General features: G+C 41.5%; 1 protein-coding gene across 1 annotated transcript; it reads right to left on the reverse strand.

Moving 5' to 3' along the window:
- Nucleotides 1-12,700: 12,700 nt before the first annotated feature.
- nmt1b (N-myristoyltransferase 1b) lies at nucleotides 12,701-18,694 on the reverse strand. Its single transcript, XM_052487022.1, has 12 exons — nucleotides 18,601-18,694; nucleotides 18,228-18,339; nucleotides 17,687-17,831; nucleotides 17,260-17,381; nucleotides 16,867-16,958; nucleotides 16,517-16,633; nucleotides 16,066-16,236; nucleotides 15,773-15,887; nucleotides 15,371-15,541; nucleotides 13,922-14,089; nucleotides 13,428-13,565; nucleotides 12,701-13,128 (listed from the first exon to the last, which is right to left on the reverse strand). The coding sequence occupies exons 1-12, from the start codon at nucleotides 18,618-18,620 to the stop codon at nucleotides 13,108-13,110; spliced, it is 1,392 nt and encodes a 463-aa protein (XP_052342982.1). The 5' UTR covers nucleotides 18,621-18,694; the 3' UTR covers nucleotides 12,701-13,107.
- Between the last annotated feature and the right edge of the window lie 2,767 nt (nucleotides 18,695-21,461).

Here is a 21,461-nt window from a genome sequence, read left to right on the forward strand (position 1 = left end):
GGTCTGATCCGCAACTACAGAACACGTTTGGTTGAGGTTATTGCTGTCAAAGGAGGGTCAACCAGTTATTAAATACAAGGGTTCACATACTTTTCCCACCCTGCACTGTGAATGTTTACACAGTGTGTTCAATAAAGACATGAAAACGTATAATTGTTTGTGTGTTATTAGTTTAAGCAGACTGTTTGTCTAATGTTGTCAGGGGTGGAATCAGAGGGGTGCCTGGGGTTGCACTGGACATCCCTGATATCTGATTGGCCACTCCGGGTGCCACGCCAAAATTGAATTCGCTACTTGCAGTTTGATGCTGATTGACATCTCATTTCACCTCTTGTTGAAATAAGCGTTTATTTTGACATTCGGCAGCACATTTATCAAAATTGAGGACGAGGACTGGAGAGCATTAACGTTGGTTGCAAGATACAGAAGAAGAACATGCAGAAGAGGAAGATAGAATATTTCCACAGCTCCCACAAGCTCTTTTCGCGATTGGCGAAAGCATCATATTTGAAGGAAGTTTTAAGGTTAACGAAAGTTGAGTCGCTGTGTAAATTAACGTTGGACCTTTGTCTCTGTTAACAGACAGTTAATCAGATAAGAGAGATTGGTTCCCAATTTAGCCTAACATTATGTTTACATCTGTGCTAGTTATACACGCATATAATGTTCAGTTTCTTAAGTTACAGTATACAAATGTTTAGCTAATGTGGGGTAACTTGTAGACCACAGCTGTCAGTATTCAGCTATTTGAAATGCATTAACCTTAAGTCAGTTAGATGTCTTACTTGAACTCAAAATTAACAATTGTTATTATCAATCTGTTAACGTTACTCAAAATATTACCACAATTTGCAGATAGCCTGTTTGCTATCGTAAAGGTGTACGGAAATATAGCTAGCGAAGTTACTTACTGCAGAGTAGGGCTAGCCATCAACTAACGAGTAACTCAGGCTGGTAGTTGATTTTAAGGTACAGTTATTATAATGGAGATTTGTAGTTCATATTGAAATTGGACTAAAATGTGGGTAATTGGATCCTTAGATGTAACCATGTCTTATTTTTGCATAGGGTCAATTAAGCATGAAAAGAAAGGGAGAGATATCAGACTTATTTTTGAAGAAGCACAAACGGGCAGATCAGGTGCAAACAGACCCCAGGCCTTGCATCACCACTGAACCTCAGAGCAGCTCCCTACCTGAGGCTAGTCAGAGTCAGTGTGGTCAGACTTCACAAGGACCCAGTCTACCACCACCAGGTCAGAGCACCCACTAATCCTACCGACGGAAAGGCATGAGGTGGCTAAAAACAGACCTCCATCCTATGCTAGCTTGCTAACGATGGCCCGGCTAGCTGTCTGAATCGCCGTGACCCTAACCAACCTCACTACTCACTGGACCCTTTTGATCACTCGACTAAGCATGCCTCTCCTTAATGTCAATATGCCTTGTCCATTGCTGTTCTGGTTAGTGTTTATTGGCTTATTTCACTGTAGAGCCTCTAGTCCTGCTCACTATACCTTATCCAACCTATTAGTTCCACCACCCACACATGCAATGACATCTCCTGGTTTCAATGATGTTTCTAGAGACAATATCTCTCTCATCATCACTCAAAACCTAGGTTTACCTCCACTGTATTCACATCCTACCATACCATTGACTGTACATTATACCTTGAAGCTATTTTATCGCCCCCAGAAACCTCCTTTTACTCTCTGTTCCAGACGTTCTAGACGACCAATTCTTATTGCTTTTAGCCGTACCCTTATCCTACTCCTCCTCTGTTCCTCTGGCGATGTAGAGGTGAATCCAGGCCCTGCAGTGCCTAGCTCCACTCCTATTCCCCAGGCGCTCTCTTTTGATGACTTCTGTAACCGTAATAGCCTTGGTTTCATGCATGTTAACATTAGAAGCCTCCTCCCTAAGTTTGTTTTATTCACTGCTTTAGCACACTCTGCCAACCCGGATGTTCTAGCTGTGTCTGAATCCTGGCTTAGGAAGACCACCAAAAATTCTGAAATTTTCATCCCAAACTACATTTTCAGACAAGATATAACTGCCAAAGGGGGTGGTGTTGCAATCTGCTGCAAAGATAGCCTGCAGAGTTCTGTCCTACTATCCAGGTCTGTACCCAAACAATTTGAACTTCTACTTTTAAAAATCCACCTTTCTAAAAACAAGTCTCTCACCGTTGCCGCCTGCTATAGACCACCCTCTGCCCCCAGCTGTGCTCTGGACACCATATATGAACTGATTGCTCCCCATCTATCTTCAGAGCTCGTGCTGCTAGGCGACCTAAACTGGAACATGCTTAACACCCCAGCCATCCTAATATCTAAGCTTGATGGTAAAACTGCCAATCCTCGACTTTGGCGATGTCATTTACAAAATAGCCTCCAATACCCTACTCAACAAATTGGATGCTGTCTATCACAGTGCAATCCGTTTTTGTCACCAAAGCCCCATATACTACCCACCATTGCGACCTGTACGCTCTCGTTGGCTGGCCCTCGCTTCATACTCGTCGCCAAACCCACTGGCTCCATGTCATCTACAAGACCCTGCTAGGTAAAGTCCCCCCTTATCTCAGCTCGCTGGTCACCATAGCATCGCTCACCTGTAGCACGCGCTCCAGCAGGTATATCTCTCTGGTCACCCCCAAAACCAATTCTTTTTTTGGCCGCCTCTCCTTCCAGTTCTCTGCTGCCAATGACTGGAACGAACTACAAAAATCTCTGAAACTGGAAACTGGAATCTCCCTCACTTGCTTTAAGCACCAACTGTCAGAGCAGCTCACAGATTACTGCACCTGTACATAGCCCACCTATAATTTAGCCCAAACAACTACCTCTTTCCCTACTGTATTTATTTGATTTACTTATTTATTTTGCTCCTTTGCACCCCATTATTTGTATTTCTACTTTGCACATTCTTCCACTGCAAATCTACCATTCCAGTGTTTTACTTGCTATATTGTATTTACTTTGCCACCATGGCCTTTTTTTTGCCTTTACCTCCCTTATCTCACCTCATTTGCTCACATCATATATAGACTTGTTTATACTGTATTATTGACTGTATGTTTGTTTTACTCCATGTGTAATCCTGTGTTGTTGTATGTGTCGAACTGCTTTGCTTTATCTTGGCCAGGTCGCAATTGTAAATGAGAACTTGTTCTCAACTTGCCTACCTGGTTAAATAAAGGTGAAATAAAATAAAAACAGCTCCTGGTGGGAGGATAATTCGTGGCTTGAATATTCTGTAAATCAAGATTCAACTTATTGTTTCGCCTGTAGGCATTTTTCTCTGCCCAATACACCTGAATCTACCTTCACATCACAGTCAGATTTTGGAAAAAGATGCTGTTTGAAGATTCTGGGTTCAAAGGCAGAGCATCATATCAATGCTATATGTATGCTTGGAATCAGCATAAAAGGACTATTGACAGCAACTCATCAATGTTAGATGTCATAAATGAGGACCGGAAAAAGAAAGTGGGGGAAAACTGTACTTACATTAAAACAATGGCAGATGTGCTCCTATTTAATGCCACTCAAAATATAGAGCAGAGAGGTCATCTAGAGTCTGATGACTCTCACAACAAGGGTCATTTCTTAGAAGAAATAGCAAAGCATGACCCTCTCATAGAGAAAAGGGTGCATGCATGTGGCAATGCTAAGTACACAAGCCACCAAATCCAGAACAAAGTTCTTGAGGGTTTAGCTGAGATGGTACAAAGGGAAATCATAAGAGAAGTAAAAGAAAATGACGTTTTTAGTGTAATTGCAGATGAAACCAAAGATTTAAAGAAAAAATAACAAATGTCTTTAGTTGTGAGTGTCACGCCCTGACCGTAGAGATCCTTTTATTCTCTATGTTTGTTTGGTCAGTGTCACGCCTTGGTCTTAGTATTTTGCGTTTTCTTTAATTATTTGTTCAGGCCAGGGTGTGACATGGGTTTATTGTATTGTCGTATTGGGGTTTTTGAGGCATTGGGATTGTGGTTGATTAGGGGTGTGTCTAGTATAGGCTTGGCTGCCTGAGGCGGTTCTCAATCAGAGTCAGGTGATTCTTGTTGTCTCTGATGGGGAACCGTATTTAGGTAGCCGGGGTTTCACTGTGTATTTCGTGGGTGATTGTTCCTGTCTCTGTGTAGTTTCACCAGATAGGCTGTAATTAGATTTCACGTTCCGTTTGTTGTTTTGTATTTTGTATATGTTATTTCATGTATCGCGATTCATTTATTAAAGACATGAGTAACCACCACGCTGCATTTCGGTCCGACTCTCTTTCGACAAACGAAGAACGCCGTTACAGTCAGGGTGTGAATCGGGTGGGAAAGTCTATGCTTTCTGGTTCTTTGTTTTTGGCCGGGTATGATTCTCAATCGGGGACAGCTGTCTATCGTTGTCTCTGATTGGGAATCGTACTTAGGCAGCCTTTTTTCCTCTTCTCATTTGTGGGTTGTTGTCTTTGATAGTGGCATGTATAGCCTTACAGAGCTTCACGGTCATTTGTTGTTTAATGATTTGTTAACAGTTTTGTTGGAGACATTTAAAATAAAAGAATGAACACTTACCACACTGCACCTTGGTCCGGTCATTTCCTTGACGATGAATGTGACAGTGAGCTACTATTACAACGGGGCCATCCACAAAAGTTTTTTACACTTTCAGTCAGCTGAAAGCTTAGATGCAGTAGGTCTCACAAAAATGAAAATTGATTGCCTTGAAAAACATGGTCTGGGCTACAGAAATAATCTTGTGGGGCAAGGCTATGGCGGTGCATCTGTCATGAGCGGAAAGCATTCTGGTGTGTCTGCACGGATTAAAAACAGTGAAAGATTAGCATTTTATGTGCACATTGTTTGAATTCGGTTCTTGTCGATGTTGTAAAATCAGTGCCTGAGGCAGTTCCCTTTTTTGCTCTCCTGCATAAGCTTCATAACTTTGTATCTGGCTCGTGCGTTCATCTCAAGTGGCTTGGAGTTCAGAAAGAGCTGTATCCACAGCAGCATCCCAGGGAACTACAGAGACTTACAGATGTAAGGTGGGCATGCAGATACATGGCATGCCGTAATCTGAGGGACAGGCTTCCAGCAGTTCTGAGAGTGCTACAGGATATCACATTTAAAAATAGTGGTGATAGATCAGTGGAGGCAAGCGGCTTTCTTTCTCGGATAGATTTACATTTCATAGGGCTTTTGGTTACCTTTTGTAATGTGCTTGGTGATGCCAAATGTCTTTCTGACATGCTCAAATCAAGCTCACTTGACCTAGCAAAGGCTGTGGATCAAGTAGGTGCCCTTACAGACACATTACAGGACTACAGAAGTGAGGGTTACTTTGGAGAACTATGGAAGGAGGTTGAAGAGATTGCAGAGCACTGCAAAATAAGTGTACAAACAGTGTGTAAAAGACAGCCTAAAACAAGCTTAAGATTTCACGACTCATTGATAATGAACACTATAGGACATTGAAATAGTGACCAAAGTGATGGTGAGTTTCCAAAGAGCTATCTTTTATCAGGTGCTTGACAGTCTCACAGCTGAGCTGCAGAGGCGTTTTTCAAAGAAGAATTGCGAGGTTTGATGGGGGTCCAGTCTCTCAACCCAAAGAGTACAGCATTCTTGAATGGGGAGCCTCTGTTTGTCTTTGCTCAGACCTTTGAGTCAGAATTAGAGGACCTCTGGTTCATCAAACCAAGCAGCTTTTTTGATAGGAGAGAGAAAAGTGGAAGGGACAGAACGTCTACTCTCCTTGACTTTGTTGTGTTTCTAGAACCTTATATATATATAGTGCCTTGCGAAAGTATAAGTATAAAGTATAAAAATTGGGCGTGCAAAATTATTCAGCCCCTTTACTTTCAATGAAGCAAACTCTCTCCAGAAATTCAGTGAGGATCTCTGAATGATCCAATGTTGACCTAAATGACTAATGATGATAAATACAATCCACCTGTGTGTAATCAAGTCTCCGTATAAATGCACCTGCACTGTGATAGTCTCAGAGGTCCGTTAAAAGCGCAGAGAGCATCATGAAGAACAAGGAACACACCAGGCAGGTCCGAGATACTGTTGTGAAGAAGTTTCAAGCCGGATTTGGATACAAAAAGATTTCCCAAGCTTTAAACATCCCAAGGAGCACTGTGCAAGCGATAATATTGAAATGGAAGGAGTATCAGACCACTGCAAATCTACCAAGACCTGGCCGTCCCTCTAAACTTTCAGCTCATACAAGGAGAAGACTGATCAGAGATGCAGCCAAGAGGCCCATGATCACTCTGGATGAACTGCAGAGATCTACAGCTGAGGTGGGAGACTCTGTCCATAGGACAACAATCAGTCGTATATTGCACAAATCTGGCCTTTATGGAAGAGTGGCAAGAAGAAAGCCATTTCTTAAAGATATCCATAAAAAGTGTTGTTTAAAGTTTGCCACAAGCCACCTGGGAGACACACCAAACATGTGGAAGAAGGTGCTCTGGTCAGATGAAACCAAAATTGAACTTTTTGGCAACAATGCAAAACGTTATGTTTGGCATAAAAGCAACACAGCTCATCACCTGAACACACCATCCCCACTGTCAAACATGGTGGTGGCAGCATCATGGTTTGAGCCTGCTTTTCCTCAGCAGGGACAGGGAAGATGGTTAAAATTGATGGGAAGATGGATGAAGCCAAATACAGGACCATTCTGGAAGAAAACCTGAGGGAGTCTGCAAAAGACCTGAGACTGGGACGGAGATTTGTCTTCCAACAAGACAATGATCCAAAACATAAAGCAAAATCTACAATGGAATGGTTAAAAAATAAACATATCCAGGTGTTAGAATGGCCAAGTCTAAGTCCAGACCTGAATCCAATCGAGAATCTGTGGAAAGAACTGAAAACTGCTGTTCACAAATGCTCTCCATCCAACCTCACTGAGCTCGAGCTGTTTTGCAAGGAGGAATGGGAAAAAATGTCAGTCTCTCGATGTGCAAAACTGATAGAGACATACCCAATACCTTACAGCTGTAATCGCAGCAAAAGGTGGCGCTACAAAGTATTAACTTAAGGGGGCTGAATAATTTTGCACGCCCAATTTTTCAGTTTTTGATTTGTTAAAAAAGTTTGAAATATCCAATAAATGTCGTTCCACTTCATGATTGTGTCCCACTTGTTGTTGATTCTTCACAAAAAAATACAGTTTTATATCTTTATGTTTGAAGCCTGAAATGTGGCAAAAGGTCGCAAAGTTCAAGGGGGCCGAATACTTTCGCAAGGCACTGTATATATTTAAATAAATATCACCTTTATTTAACCAGGTAGGCAAGTTGAGAACAAGTTCTCATTTACAACTGTGACCTGGCCAAGATAGAGCAAAGCAGTGTGAAACAAACAACACAGAGTTACACATGGGATAAACAAACGAACAGTCAATAACACAATAGAAAAGTCTATATACAGTGTGTGCAAATGTAGTAAGATTAGGGAGGTAAGTCAATAAATAGGCCACAGTGGCGAAATAATTACAATTTCGCAATCAATCACTGGAGTGATAGATGTGCAGAAGATGAATGTGCAAGTAGAGATACTGGGGTGCAAAGGAGCAAAAAAATATATAACAATATGGTGATGAGGAAAGAGGTCTTCCATGAGCTATTTCGACTTTGTTCAATTTCTGTTGTTACACCAGTCAGCAGAGCTTCTTGCGAGAGAAGCTTCTCAGCTTTAAAACGGATTAAAACCCCCCTTTGGACAACAATGGTTGATGACAGGTTAAGTCGCCTCGGAATTCTCAGTGTTGCGTCAAGGAGGGCACGCTCCCTCAACATGGATGAGTTTGTGAAACATTTTGCCAGTTCTCACCAGAACCGCAGAATTATGATGTTTTAAATCGCCCTAGGATAATTTGGCACTTAGGCCGTCCCTTTGGTCATGATTAAAACCTGCACTGTGTACTAGCTAGTACACTGACATTCTAAAATGATACATCCAAAGGGTATCAGGTCACACAGATTTAATTTGGTCTTGATTTGGCCAATTCCAAAACCTTCCGTTGCTATTACTTAACATGATATATATGAGCATAAATATGATACTGTAAATTTGTAATATTGATGGGCACCAAAATTATTTATATTTTTTAAAGTCCATTTCTGCTTGATACCTGGTATGTCAAATTGCAGTGTTTTTTTGTTGTAAATAAACTATGCCGTTTATTTATCTCCTTGGTTCTTGAGCTTTATTTTCTGAAAATATTTTGAATGTTCAACCCAGATTATATATTCAAGAAAACAGAGTGACCCAAGTCTATCCAGTATGTGAGTACAGTACAGAGAGATAGAGAGAGAGAGAGCTGCTGTTCTGAGGTCGAGACACTGACTAATCATAGTATGTTAAAGAATTCTAGTGAAGTAACCCTTGGACCACACTATCTGCCACATTGATGAACTCCTGGTTACGTGAATTATCACTTCTATCTCTAATCAGCAATCATAGGATTCATTCATGCTCCTTAGATGCCAGGTTAGGATTACACACACATCTTCTGTCATAGTCTATGGAAGCCCTGAAGTAGCCTTGGCCACCCCATGTATAAAACTCTAGTTGCGCCACTGATTGTTGTGACCTAGATGATCAGATCAAATTTTATGACCAATGTATGCAGAAATCCAGGTATTTCCAAAGGATTCACATACTTGTTCTTGCCACTGTAAGTAATATTGAAGGCAAAACTAAAAATAATCTGTTTTTATTCGAAAACATGTTTTTCAAGAAATTATAAATAGTTTGACAACCTTGTTTGTGAGCTTTTAAATTATATAAAACTCAACTGTTTTTCTTTTCCACTGATGAAGACATGGATGTGTCATGGCATGGTTTGGTTTTTTGAAAAAATATGAGAAAAAATAAGAAACCCGCACACTGCTCTTGATGGGATCTCTGCACTTTAACCCCTGCGGGATGGTTGAGCTAATGTAGGCTAATGCGGTTAGCATGAGGTTGTAAATAAGTAACAAGAACATTTCCCAGGACATTGACATATCTGATATTAAATTCTTGTTAATCTAACTGCACTGTCCAATTTACAGTAGCTATTACAGTGAAAGAATACCATGCTATTGTTTGAGGAGTGTGCACAGTTTTGAATATGAAAAGTTATTTAATAAACAAATTAGGCACATTTGGGCAGGCTTGACAAAATTTTGAACAGAAATGCAATGGTTCATTAGATCAGTCTAAAACTTTGCACATACACTGATGCCATCTAGTGGCCAATATCGGAATTGCACATGGGCTGAAATAATACATTACAACCTTTCTCTTGCATTTCAAAGATGATGGTACAAAAAAATACCCCCAAAACAGTTGTTTTTGTCTTTGTATTATCTTTTATCAGATCTAATGTGTTATATTCTCCTACATTCCTTTAACATTTCCACAAACTATAAAGTGTTTCATTTCAAATGGTCCCAGGAATATGCATATCCTTGCTTCAGGGCCTGAGCTACAGGCAGTTAGAATTGGGTATGTCATTTTAGGCGGAAATTGAAAAAAAAGGGGCCAAAACTTTAAGAGGTTTAATAAGCTTTACATATCAACCTCAAGGCCTTAGTCAGAGCTGATGGTGTGGTATGCAAAATAGATGAACTTTGAGCACCTCTATCTCCTGAATGTTTTGGCATTCAGGTCCAAAAAGGCACTTTCTGACCACTTCTTCCATGAACCATGAGCAAACATTTATGAAAAAGTGATTGAATTCATATGTATTTGCCCTATAAGGCTGTTCCACGATGTAATTGTATCACATTACCCGTCTGAAAGCGACACCCTATTTCGATGTACGTGCGTGTTTATTTGGGTTGTGCGTAAAGGTATTAGGCTGATGAACATTTGGAGAACAACTCCAAATATTCGTCTACCAGAAGTAAAACAACTTGTACGCAAACCAATGAAGGCAGCCCCTCACGCATTTGCGATTTAGAGGGGTTGGGTTAAATGCGAAAGACACATTTCAGTTGAAGGCATTCAGTTGTACAATTGACTAGGTATCACCTTCTCCCTTTCCAATCGGAATTTCAGCGCAAAAATATGAAGCCTTTGCGCGCGCCTGTGGTCGCAATGTAGTGTGTCATAATAGCGCAAAAGTGGAATGTTTGGTCAACGGGTTCCAAATGAAGATTCTGATACATTTGAATATCAATGTTGATGCTGTTTAAGCTGACGATTGTTTATTTTCGAGTGGACTGGTGCTATCTAAATATCGCAATGAACAGAGCAGATTATTTGGCTTTCCCAGCCATTGTTGGGACCACTGGACAATACAATAACTTGAGAAAAATGTGGGATGGCCAACACTACAAATACCACATGGACAGAATGCAGAAGAGTAAGGCTAATTTGATTAATATGCTAGGACACATCTTCATCACAAATGTGTTTTAACCTCAAATGTGTTTTAAACATAAGCAGTTGAGTGCATTGTGATTTAGGCAGCCAAAATCACACCTGTAGTAGTGTTATATAAAAACATTGTTATTTCAAGAAAACCAGTATCCCCATATTTTTCCAAATCTGTCAAGTGAATTTATTTTCATTCAATATTGTTACTAACATATGTCAATGTCTTACAGCTAAACAAATGGTTGACAACAAAGCCCCCAGCACATATCTACATTGTCATCTGAAGATGAAAAAGATTCAGGTAGGGTGGCACTGGTACCTTTAGAACCAGTCTACTATGTTCTATTCTATGTGATTCTATTCTATTGTGTTCAAGGGTCGGTTTCCCCAAAAACATAAAGATCCTCTTTTAGCGCTAAGATCATGGTAAGCGATTGTCGAACATTGATCTTAAAGCTAAAGATCTTTGTTCTTTTGGAAACTCACCCCTATTTGGATAGCCAAATAGGGGTGAGTATAATGATGGTAGAGGAAACACTGAATGTCCCTGTCAGATGGAGCAGGAGCGTCTGATGGAGCTGGAGAGGGACAACCGCTTGCTGGTGTCCAGGATCGCCCGCACCATGGGCACCAAAGGAGGCCTGGACAACTGGAACAAGTACCAGCCCAAGCCCAGGTGGGAACACGTCACATGAGGCTACTTATGTCCCCATTATGAATGGGAATCATATCTTTCTGAGCCATATCTATGTATACCAACACCAGGGTTCCACTACTCTTTATTAACTTGAACATAGCCTGAGATTTGCGAATGCAAGAGTATTCACTGACGTCATGACATGAGTATTGTTGAATGTGATGAAACGAGGGATTTCCATCGTGAAAGTTATTCAAATGGATTGCCTTCTTGATAGTGATTGATTAGATACTTAGCTGTGAGTTTGGTTTTCATACGTGGTTGGCATGAGAATGCCCCTTTCTCAAACTGTGTTCTGTGAAACAGTTAATATAAAGTTAAAAGATAGTTAGTAAACTGTAAAGGGTTATAAACTGTATTAGATGTTAGATTTTAAGGTAACACCTATTCAAGACAGTGCATGCTCATATAAGCTTCCCATTTGTTTCCAGTGTTTTCATACTTAATAAACGTTTAGTACAGGATTATAAACCCTCTTACACGTTGTATTCTATGGTTACAGAGACAATGTAATCTCATGTACGTTTCCCCATTGCGTGTCCAGTGTGAGCGCAGACCTAAGGAACAGGGAGCTGGTGAAGATTTCTCTGGAGAACCAGGCCATTCTAAAGAAGATCAACATGACTAAGTCAGTCTACGACCACAGGACATGGCTGGACGACTTCAAAGTATGTGTGTGTGTGTGTGTGTGTGTGTGTGTGTGTGTGTGTGTGTGTGTGTGTGTGTGTGTGTGTGTGTGTGTGTGTGTGTGTGTGTGTATGACAGAGGGAGAGAGAGAGAGAATGAGATAGAGAGACTGCAGTACAAAATATATCTCACAATACTGGTAGTGTTTGTGTGAATGTACACTACCGGTCAAATGTTTTAGAACACTGACTCATTGAAGAGTTTTTCTTTATTTTTACTATTTTCTAGAGTATGCCAAGAGTGTGCAAAGCTGTCATCAAGGTAAATGGTGACTATTTGAAGAATCTCAAATATAAAATATATTTTGATAAGTTTAACACTTTTTTGGTTACAACACAATTCCATATGTGTTATTTCATAGTTGTGATGTCTTCATTATTATGCTACAATGTAGAAAATAGTAAAAATAAAGAAAAACCCTTGAATGAGTCAGTGTTCTAAAACTTTTGACCAGTAGTGTATGGAGTTGCCAACACAGCTTAGTCCCAAATGACAATGAAACCCTCATCTCAGTGATCTTTACTAGGTCACAAGAGGTTATGTGAACAGACTGTTGAAGTACCCTGAACAGCCCATACCGCCAAAGCAGCACAAGGTTAGTAGCACTCTTACTACTTTCCATAGCAGCAAATGGATACCTTAGACGTTCAAGAGAGAGTTGTTTCTCATTGATATCCTGTTTAGCCATGGAATGTTCCATAAGAGCAAGATAGAAACTAACCTGCAAAAGCTGGTTGGAAGGACATTATCACAACCAGCTTTGCCCATTGGGAAGGTCTTTGGGATTGTTGCAAATACATGTTTGAAGTCTTAGACATTTCTGTTTAGTTCTTACATGCTCTTCACCCCCCCAGATGCTGAACTTGGTCTAGAATCACAACCACAATCAAAATGCAGTCATTTTGCCACATACTTGTAAGACTTCAATACATTTAACTCATGGAAACTTTATTCACTTCCATCATTTGTTTTTATTGTGTGTTTAAGATAACACTGTTTGTCATTGCCTGCTGTATTCATCTGGGTTGGTTAGTATCATGGCCCTCTTATCTGTGCCCGAGCCATCAGTTAAGGCCTCAGAACAAATAGTAGTGCAGGTCAAAGTTCAAACTTAAATAGACGGGTCAGATGTTTTTGCTGGTTGATTGGTCCAGTGTTTCCCCCAGCACTACACAGCTGATTCAAATAACTAACTCATCATCAAACTTTGATTATTTTAATCAGCTGTGTAGGGCTAGGGAAAAAAATAAATGTGCACCCAGGGGGGGCCCCAGGACCGAGTTTGGGAAACCCTGGATTGGTCCACCGTCTTCACCTATGAGTGGTCATGGACATCACAGCACCACCAAGCCAACCTGTCAAAATAATAAATAATTATTGCTCATTTATTTTGCACAGTACAAACTCTATGGATTACACCTCTCAATCCATATAGCTTTTAAAATAATTTGTAAACACAATTTTCTTTCCAGTTGGGATTGCCGGTACGTACCATCATCATTGTCATCAACATAATTACAATCCATTTATACACAATGTATATGTAGCAAGTGAGTTATGGTAAGGTAAGACTTTCCAAATGACCTCTAGAAGTAAGGATTTTAAGAGTCAGCTTAAGGGGTAGGTTCATAACAGATACTGCAGTGATAGTTACCATTTTCAGGCCTATAGTGGGACATCTCCAATTGTACAGGTAGTAGTGTAGGCTCTTGTCCCCGATGCCAAACTTGAGCTCCTCCAAGAAAGAAGTGTTCTCCATCAGATCCAGAACAGTGAAGATGTCAAAGCCTTTCTGTATCACAGAGAAAGAGAGTTGACAGAAAGAGAAAGAGCATTTAGCCAAGGGGATTGATACAGTATGAATAAACTCATTAACTCGTCACACACACACACACACACACACACACACACACACACACACACACACACACACACACACACACACACACACACACACACACACACACACACACACACACACACACACACACACACACACACACGCGATTTGATTTGTGGCAAACCACGTAAACGTAAATTACGTGGCCCTCACACAGTCATAGCTATAGCTTTGACGCCCACACACACACACACACTCACAGGTTTACCCACACACATAAACGTTGGCCCCCAGACACACACACTCACAGATTTAGCCAGGAACAGAGTATCCTCCATGAGGTCAGGCAGTGGAGTGGAGGAGGAGACACAGTAGAGGGAATGGGCTGCCTTCAGCCCCTTGTGTACCGGATGGTTCAACACCCTGGACACCATGGTGTAGAAACTCACAAAGTCTGTCAGCACACCAGCAGAGCTCTGTGCCAGGGAAACAGGGTAGTGTTCATTGGAGAAGAAAAGGGACTGAAACATGGAAGGACTACCTGCACTTAATAAGAATAAGGGAAAACTGAAAACTTGCTGTAATTGGCAGATAGTTTGGGAGCTCTTTTTCTTATTGGTCTATTAGCTAATTTACCACCTGGCAGGCCAACACTTTTTTTGTCTTTTCAAACATCTCTTATACTAGAAGGGCATTATCATAATGTTCTATTATTCCGACGTCATAGTGGGGAAATATGTATAAAACACAGGTAAATCACGTTTTTGACTGCACTGGGCCTTTTAGTAAACTCTGTTGGTAGTAGGATTTGAAGCTCAACTGACGGCAGCAATAAACAACAGTTCTGATGTGGCATCGAATTTAGTCAGAAGAATGTATTCTCGTGTCAAATTGACTACAAAGTCTAAATCATTTTGTTCATAAATTCAATCTCATCCAAAACGACGTTTTGTAAGTTAGTTCGTCATGACTTACTTGAGTCATGGACGGTTAGGTTTTGATTTCGACAATGCTCACTTGCCCACTAACGCATGATACACAGCTGTGGTGATTGCCTCTATCCATTCCTACCACAGAACACACAGACAGTGACACTGACTGGCCCATCAGTGCAGCGGATCTGACTTCGTTTACATAAGACAACATTTATTTACTTGAGAAATACTGCACCAAACACCAGATGTAAAATTGGGCCACTAAAAACCTCCTCGGCAAAAAAAACAACATTCTAAATTAATTACAGATTTCTTGAGTTATCTTAGATTCATTCGGGCTATTTTGACGAAGTAATACTGGCTTTGTTCCCAATGGTGTCTCATGGGGGACAAACATCAGTAACTGCCCCATCGAACCACACCCCCAAGACTGATATCTTGTTTTTCTTAATGAGCCACAGAGAAACGCATGCCGAATCGGTGCGTTCAGTCACTCTTTAAAGCTGTGATCCATAGCGGTGAAATTGCCACGTCGCTTTGCGATATTACAGCAGCAAAAGGGTTATTTCAAACAACAAACACCGTTTTTTCCCCCTCTGACATCATTTCACATCATTTCAACATACGGTAGAACAACAAATATATTTTTACTTACCACAATGCTGGATTATATTTTTCCTCAAAACAAAAACATTAACAAATGTGCCTGGGGCGGCCGTTGGCACTGTTAGCCTATTGTGGTATTCAGCTTTAAGGGACTGCCAAAGCCTGGAGAACAATAATAATTTGCCTAACTGACTAAGGTATTGGCAGGACACCAACCTCCACCACGTAGGTGTCAATCACATTCTCCCGTGGTAACAACCAGTGCTCCACTTCCTCCTGAGACAGGACGGGGGCCAGGTGGTACTTCTTGAGGTACCCCTGAAGGAGCATGTGTACCCCTTTCACATCACCCCTTGTCATGGGCCGCAAACCTGCTGTTTTGGGAGCCTGACAGAACGGGAAAGAGAGAGAAAGGGCAGGATTGGGGTCAATTACAGTTTTCAGTATCAAGCCACTGTACACACAGGATGTAAGTCGCTCTGGATAAGAGCGTCTGCTAAATGACTTAAATGTAAATGTAATGAGATTGTGATTGCAGTGTATTGCAGTGTATTTAAGTGGGTCTGGTAGTAGTTGCATTGTGTTGGCCACAGGGGGGGGCACCAGCCACACACTAACTTCAAGCAGGCGGTTGAGCTTGAGCGCTCGTTGGACGGTCATGTTGCCCCTCAGGCTGGAGATGGGGAAATTCACCTCGATCAGCTTGCGTGGGTTCAGAGAGCGGTGCCAGTACCTGCCAACATGTACACACAGGATGGAAATGGGTGTAAACAGGAGAAGAGAAACAAATAGATAACTAACTTGTGTGTTCAGAAAGTCTGTCTAGAGTGAAGTCTGTCTATATACTGTCTATATATTGTGTGTGTGTCTGAGTGTGTGTCTACATTTGTGTATGTGTGTGTAGCACCCACCTGCAGGTAGCTACAGGTTTGGGCAGTACCCCGCTGGCAGTGTAGACGGCCTGGTAGACTCCCTGCAGGTTGACCCGTCTGGTGACCTCTCTGATGAGCACCGGGGTCATTCGTTTGGAGCGCAGCTTCTTGTGGACGCACAGGAAGTGGACCTGCGCCATCCTCTTCTCCCTAGGGAACCCATTCATTGTGAGGAACACATTTGGTCACGACACCCAGGCTATACCCATGTTTACTTGGGCTTCTAGCAAGAAGCTTACGATATAATGCTTTGTTTACTACGGTATTATTATACTGCATGCAATAATGAACATTTTATAGCCTGGGTGCCAGACTGTTTCTGTATTCAACAGTACTACTACATTGTTTCACTCAATAGTTGCACCACACAGAGATTTTGTATCCGTCAAAAACGGATGGCCATCCATATGGATGGCTTCTTTTGACTCACGTGTCATATATGCGGATGTTAGTGGGCACGGCAGCGATGAAGCCCACTAGTTTCTGATTGCCGTTCACCTTTACCCCACAATGCCACTGGGGCAACCAACCTGGGGGACACAGGGCCCTGGGAGGGAGGGAGGGAGGGAGGGAGAGAGAGAGAGAGAGAGAGAGAGAGAGAGAGAGAGAGAGAGAGAGAGAGAGAGAGAGAGAGAGAGAGAGAGAGAGAGAGAGAGAGAGAGAGAGAAAAAAAAAATCAACACAATTAACTACCCACCTACTTGGGTTGCAGTGGATAGTTAGTTGGATTATCTACAGACCAAGACAAAGATACATTCAGATGCTGTAAACTTCACTCACCACAGCAGATACTCAGGGGAGAAGTCAAACCTGGAGGTGTTGTCATCCTCTTCCATATAGTTCTCATTCAGCAGAGCACACAGCTCCCTCAGCTGGGGAGGGACGGGAGAGAAGGGTAGCCAGAGTGGGAGAGTGTTTTCGTTTGATTAATCGATTGAATCAAATCCAATGTTTACTATTAACATACGGTTAGCTTTACTTTGACTTTGACTTCGATTCGTTTTTGGAATATTGTTGTATCTTTACATTCGTGCCGATAGAGTTTTAATTGAAATATGAATTGGAGAGAGAGAGAGAGACATAACATGCAAACACGCTCACAAACAAAAGAGTGACAGCAACCAACAACAGCTAAGGCCTCAGTAAGGAAGGAAGGGGAGAAGTGTCACTCACCACAGCAGGGTCCCCCAGATCCAGGGGGGCCCAGCTGAACCCCTGTGGTAGACTGTAAGGCTCCTCACGAACACTGACCTTATCCACCTCAATAGGACCATGGGTCGTGGCATTGTCGTCACCTGGAGTGTGACACAGAGAGAGAGAGAGAGAGAGAGAGAGAGAGAGAGAGAGAGAGAGAGAGAGAGAGAGAGAGAGAGAGAGAGAGAGAATATGAGGAGAGAGAGAGAGATAGAGAGAGAGAGAAAGAGAGAGAATATGAGAGAGAGAGAGAGAGAGAGAGAGAGACGGATAAAGGGATAAATAAAGAGTTCTGGATAGCATTGCTGGTTTACATTGGCTTGTTATTTTAATCTCTTAGCTTTTACTCTGTCTTGAATCAACCATGTACCCTACAACAAGTTTGGGTACCATACAAGTACCATACCTAGTTTGGGGACAGGTTGGGTGTCCCAGAAGGGGTAGGGGCGTCTGCTGGCCTCCTCCATGGTCCTCGGCAGGCCCTTGCCCAGGGAGAAGAGGTGCAGGGCCCTCTGGATCTCCTGCTGCTTTTCCTCCGGGAGAGCATCCAACTGGGGAGAAACACACAGTGTTGATCACTCTAGGCACTGATACAGGGTCAGATGTTATTTTCGTCCAAATGGTTATGGTTAGAATAGTGGTAGGGTGATCTGATTGTAGATCCGATTTTATGAGAGCATTTGTGGGAGGCCTCAACTTGCTGTTTTTCAGAGTACTCTCTTTCTCATATTTAAGGATCACAACTTACACAGTTAATAGATTTTCGCGCACACACACACACACACACACACACACACACACACACACACACACACACACACACACACACACACACACACACACACACACACACACACACACACACACACACACACACACACACACACACACACACACACACACACACACACACACACACACACACACACACACACACACACACACACCATAGCAAACGGGTCTTTGGGTCCATCAAGTTTCCAGGCATCCTCCTTACTCTTCTTCTGCTTATTCCTTTTTTTCAGACCGCCACTATTTTCTTCCCCCAGGTTCTTGTCACTAAAATAAAAATGATAACAATAGGATACTAATGATTCATTTACATGCAGGGACACAATTTAAACATTGACACTTTGAAGTCAGATGTATTGCACCGTCATGCTTTAGCTTGCGACATCTCTATCAGTATTGCCTACTGTAATAATAACCGTACTATTTTACTGTAAATAGTAGTAACACCCAACAACACATGCAGGATTAATGTCACAGGGAAATTTCAAAAGTACATAAAACGTAAAATAGGTTACTTGATTAACTTACGGAAGGTTTGGATCAGTCATTGTAGAGCGGATAGAGAGAGACCACAATACTGAATATGTGTGGCACTTGTGGTTTTGTCTCTTATCTTTAGAGACAGTTAGGGGAGGACAGTGACCGCCTTAGTCCCCCACCCCCATCTCTACCCCGCCCAGGCTGCCCCATACATATCTTACTTAAAACAATGTTTGGACTCCAATAACATCCCTGGGAGTACAGTAGATGTGGCTAGAAGTGGCTGAACTGGGCTATTTGTTTGTCAGTGGTAATTACACTGAACAAACATATAAACGCAACATGCAAAAATGTCAGACATATAAGGAAATCAGTCGATTGAAATAAATGATTTAGGCCCTAATCTATGGATTTCACGTGACTATACTACTTGATTAAAGGTGTAAAAGTATTTGGCTTTAAATATACTTAAGTATCAAAAGTAAATGTAATTGCAAAAAAATACTAAAGTATCAAAAGTGAAAGTATAAATGATTTAAAATTCCTACTATTTAGCAAATCAGACGGCACAATTGTCTTGTTTTTTACATTTTCGGATAGCCAGGGTCACACTCCAGACATTATTTACAAGAGATGCATTTGTGTTCCATCAGACCAGAGGCAGTAGGAATGACCACTGCTTGATAAGTGTATGAATTTGACTATTTTCCTGTCCTGTCATTCAAAATGTAATGAGTACTTTTGGTTGTCAGGGAAAATGTATGGAGTAAAAAGTACAATATTTTCTTTAGGAATGTAGTAAAGTCAAAGTTGTCAAAAATAGAAATAGTAAAGTACAGATATCCCAAAAAACTACTTAAGTAGTACTTTAAACTTCAAAGTATTTTGACTTTACATCACTGGATACAGCGAGCGGCAACCGCAGATGTCATAATCTCCGACCCTTTGCTGAATGTTTACACTACAATGGAATACCACAACCAACATACTGATTGGCAGTAGAGGAAGAATCCAGAAACTGATTTTTTTTTTTTAAACAACCCTTCAGAACACCTCTTCCATCTATTATGCATGGCAATGTACAAAGCATAAGGAATAAGACTGATGAAAATGGCTAATTATTTGAACAGTTTCTATTGTAGGTTTCTATGTGTGATTTTACATCGCAGCAGAAAGTGTCCCTGGACAGTATAGACAGCATACCAGTTGTTGATATACAGATCTCTGTGAACGATGTCAAGCAATACTTTCAACGTGTCTACCCACGAAAATGATATGGTCCAGACGGCGTCAGCAGCCAGGCACTTCAGGCATGAGCAGACCAGCTCGCATTACCATTTCAGATCCTGTTCCAGCTGTGACTGGACAGTGGGATAATTCCAGACGTGTGGAACAAGTCGCTGAATTTCCCAGTACCTAAAAACAACAGGCCAAAAGAAAATAATGATTTACGCCCTGTAGCCCTGACATCTAGACCTATGAATTGTTCTTGAAAAATAATTCCCAAACAAATTCTCCGTGGTCTTTCATCTAAACTAGAGCCAAACCAATTCGCCTACTTTGCCTCCAGGGGTGTTGATGATGCGTTACTGGTCAAGTTGAACAATCTATACGAACACTTAGAACAGGCAGCTAGCCTCGTGAAAATGTTATTCATTGACTTCAGTAGCGCGTTTAACACCATCCAACCCTACTTAATGGTGTATAAGCTGGTGAATTTGGGGGTCAACTCTCTACTGATCAAGTGGAGTAATTTGTTTCCTTGTGAACCGTAGTCAGCAAGTAAAGTTGAACTCCGCCATCTCTACATCTAGAACGGTGAATACGGGAGCCCCACAAGGTTGTGTACTTTCACCGATACTGTGCACACTGTACACAAACGATTGTCAAGCCTCTGAAAATGATTTAAATATGCAGATGACACCGCTATTGTGGGTTTCCTCCACCAAGAACAAGCCTCCTTCAAGGTTTAGAAAGAGGAACTGCACAATTCATCCAGTGGTGCGCAGATAACTTTCTTGAAATGAACGGTAAGAAAACAAAAGAGATGGACATTCATTTTAGAAGGAACAAAACTGCACTACCCCCTACCAAGATCAATGGGGAATCAGTCGATAGAGTGACCACATATAAATACCTGGGAATCAAAATAGACAATAAACTGAAACTCAGTGACTGTGCCCTTGCAAAGACAAAGAAATTGCAACAGAGAATCTATTTTTAAGCAAACTGAACCATTTTAATGTCGACTACCATATCCTACAAATGTTCTATAAATCTGTGGGCTGTACTTTGGTCTGATGTGCATGTTTGGAAACATGCAAAACCAAGTCAAGCTTCGATCAAGAATCAGCCACCAACCTGTTCACAAACTCATCCACCAAAAACTTGAAAGCATTTTACAGGACAGTACTCATCCCCTTCACTTAAAACTCAGTCACAGCAGCAACCGGACAAGGGGAAAGAGACTTATTCAAAGGAAGAGCAAAACAGATAGATATGGGGACTTTTATTCCAACAGCCATTAGGCTGTACAGTGGATAGTCTGTTTGTCCCTTGAGTATACAGGATATTGCACTGTTCCTGTTAATGAGTAGGCTCCAGCACTTTCAATTAGTTTCTGTGTTTTTGTGTTTTATGTCTTTTTAAACACATTACCAAATGAATTGCCCCCTGGTGGAATAATAAAGTTGATCTGAATCTGATCCAGAGCATCCCAAACATACTCAATGGGTGAAATGTCTGGTAAGTATGCAGGCCATGAAAGAACTGTGACATTTTCACCTTTCAGGAATTGTGTACACATCGTTAAGACATGGGGCTATGCATGATCATGCTGAAACATTAAGTGATGCCGGCGGATGTATGGCACGTCAATGGGCCTCAGGATCTCGTCACGATATCTCTGT

This window comes from Oncorhynchus keta, chromosome 3 (genome assembly GCF_023373465.1).
Source record: "Oncorhynchus keta strain PuntledgeMale-10-30-2019 chromosome 3, Oket_V2, whole genome shotgun sequence".
Classification (NCBI taxonomy): Eukaryota; Metazoa; Chordata; class Actinopteri; order Salmoniformes; family Salmonidae; genus Oncorhynchus; species Oncorhynchus keta.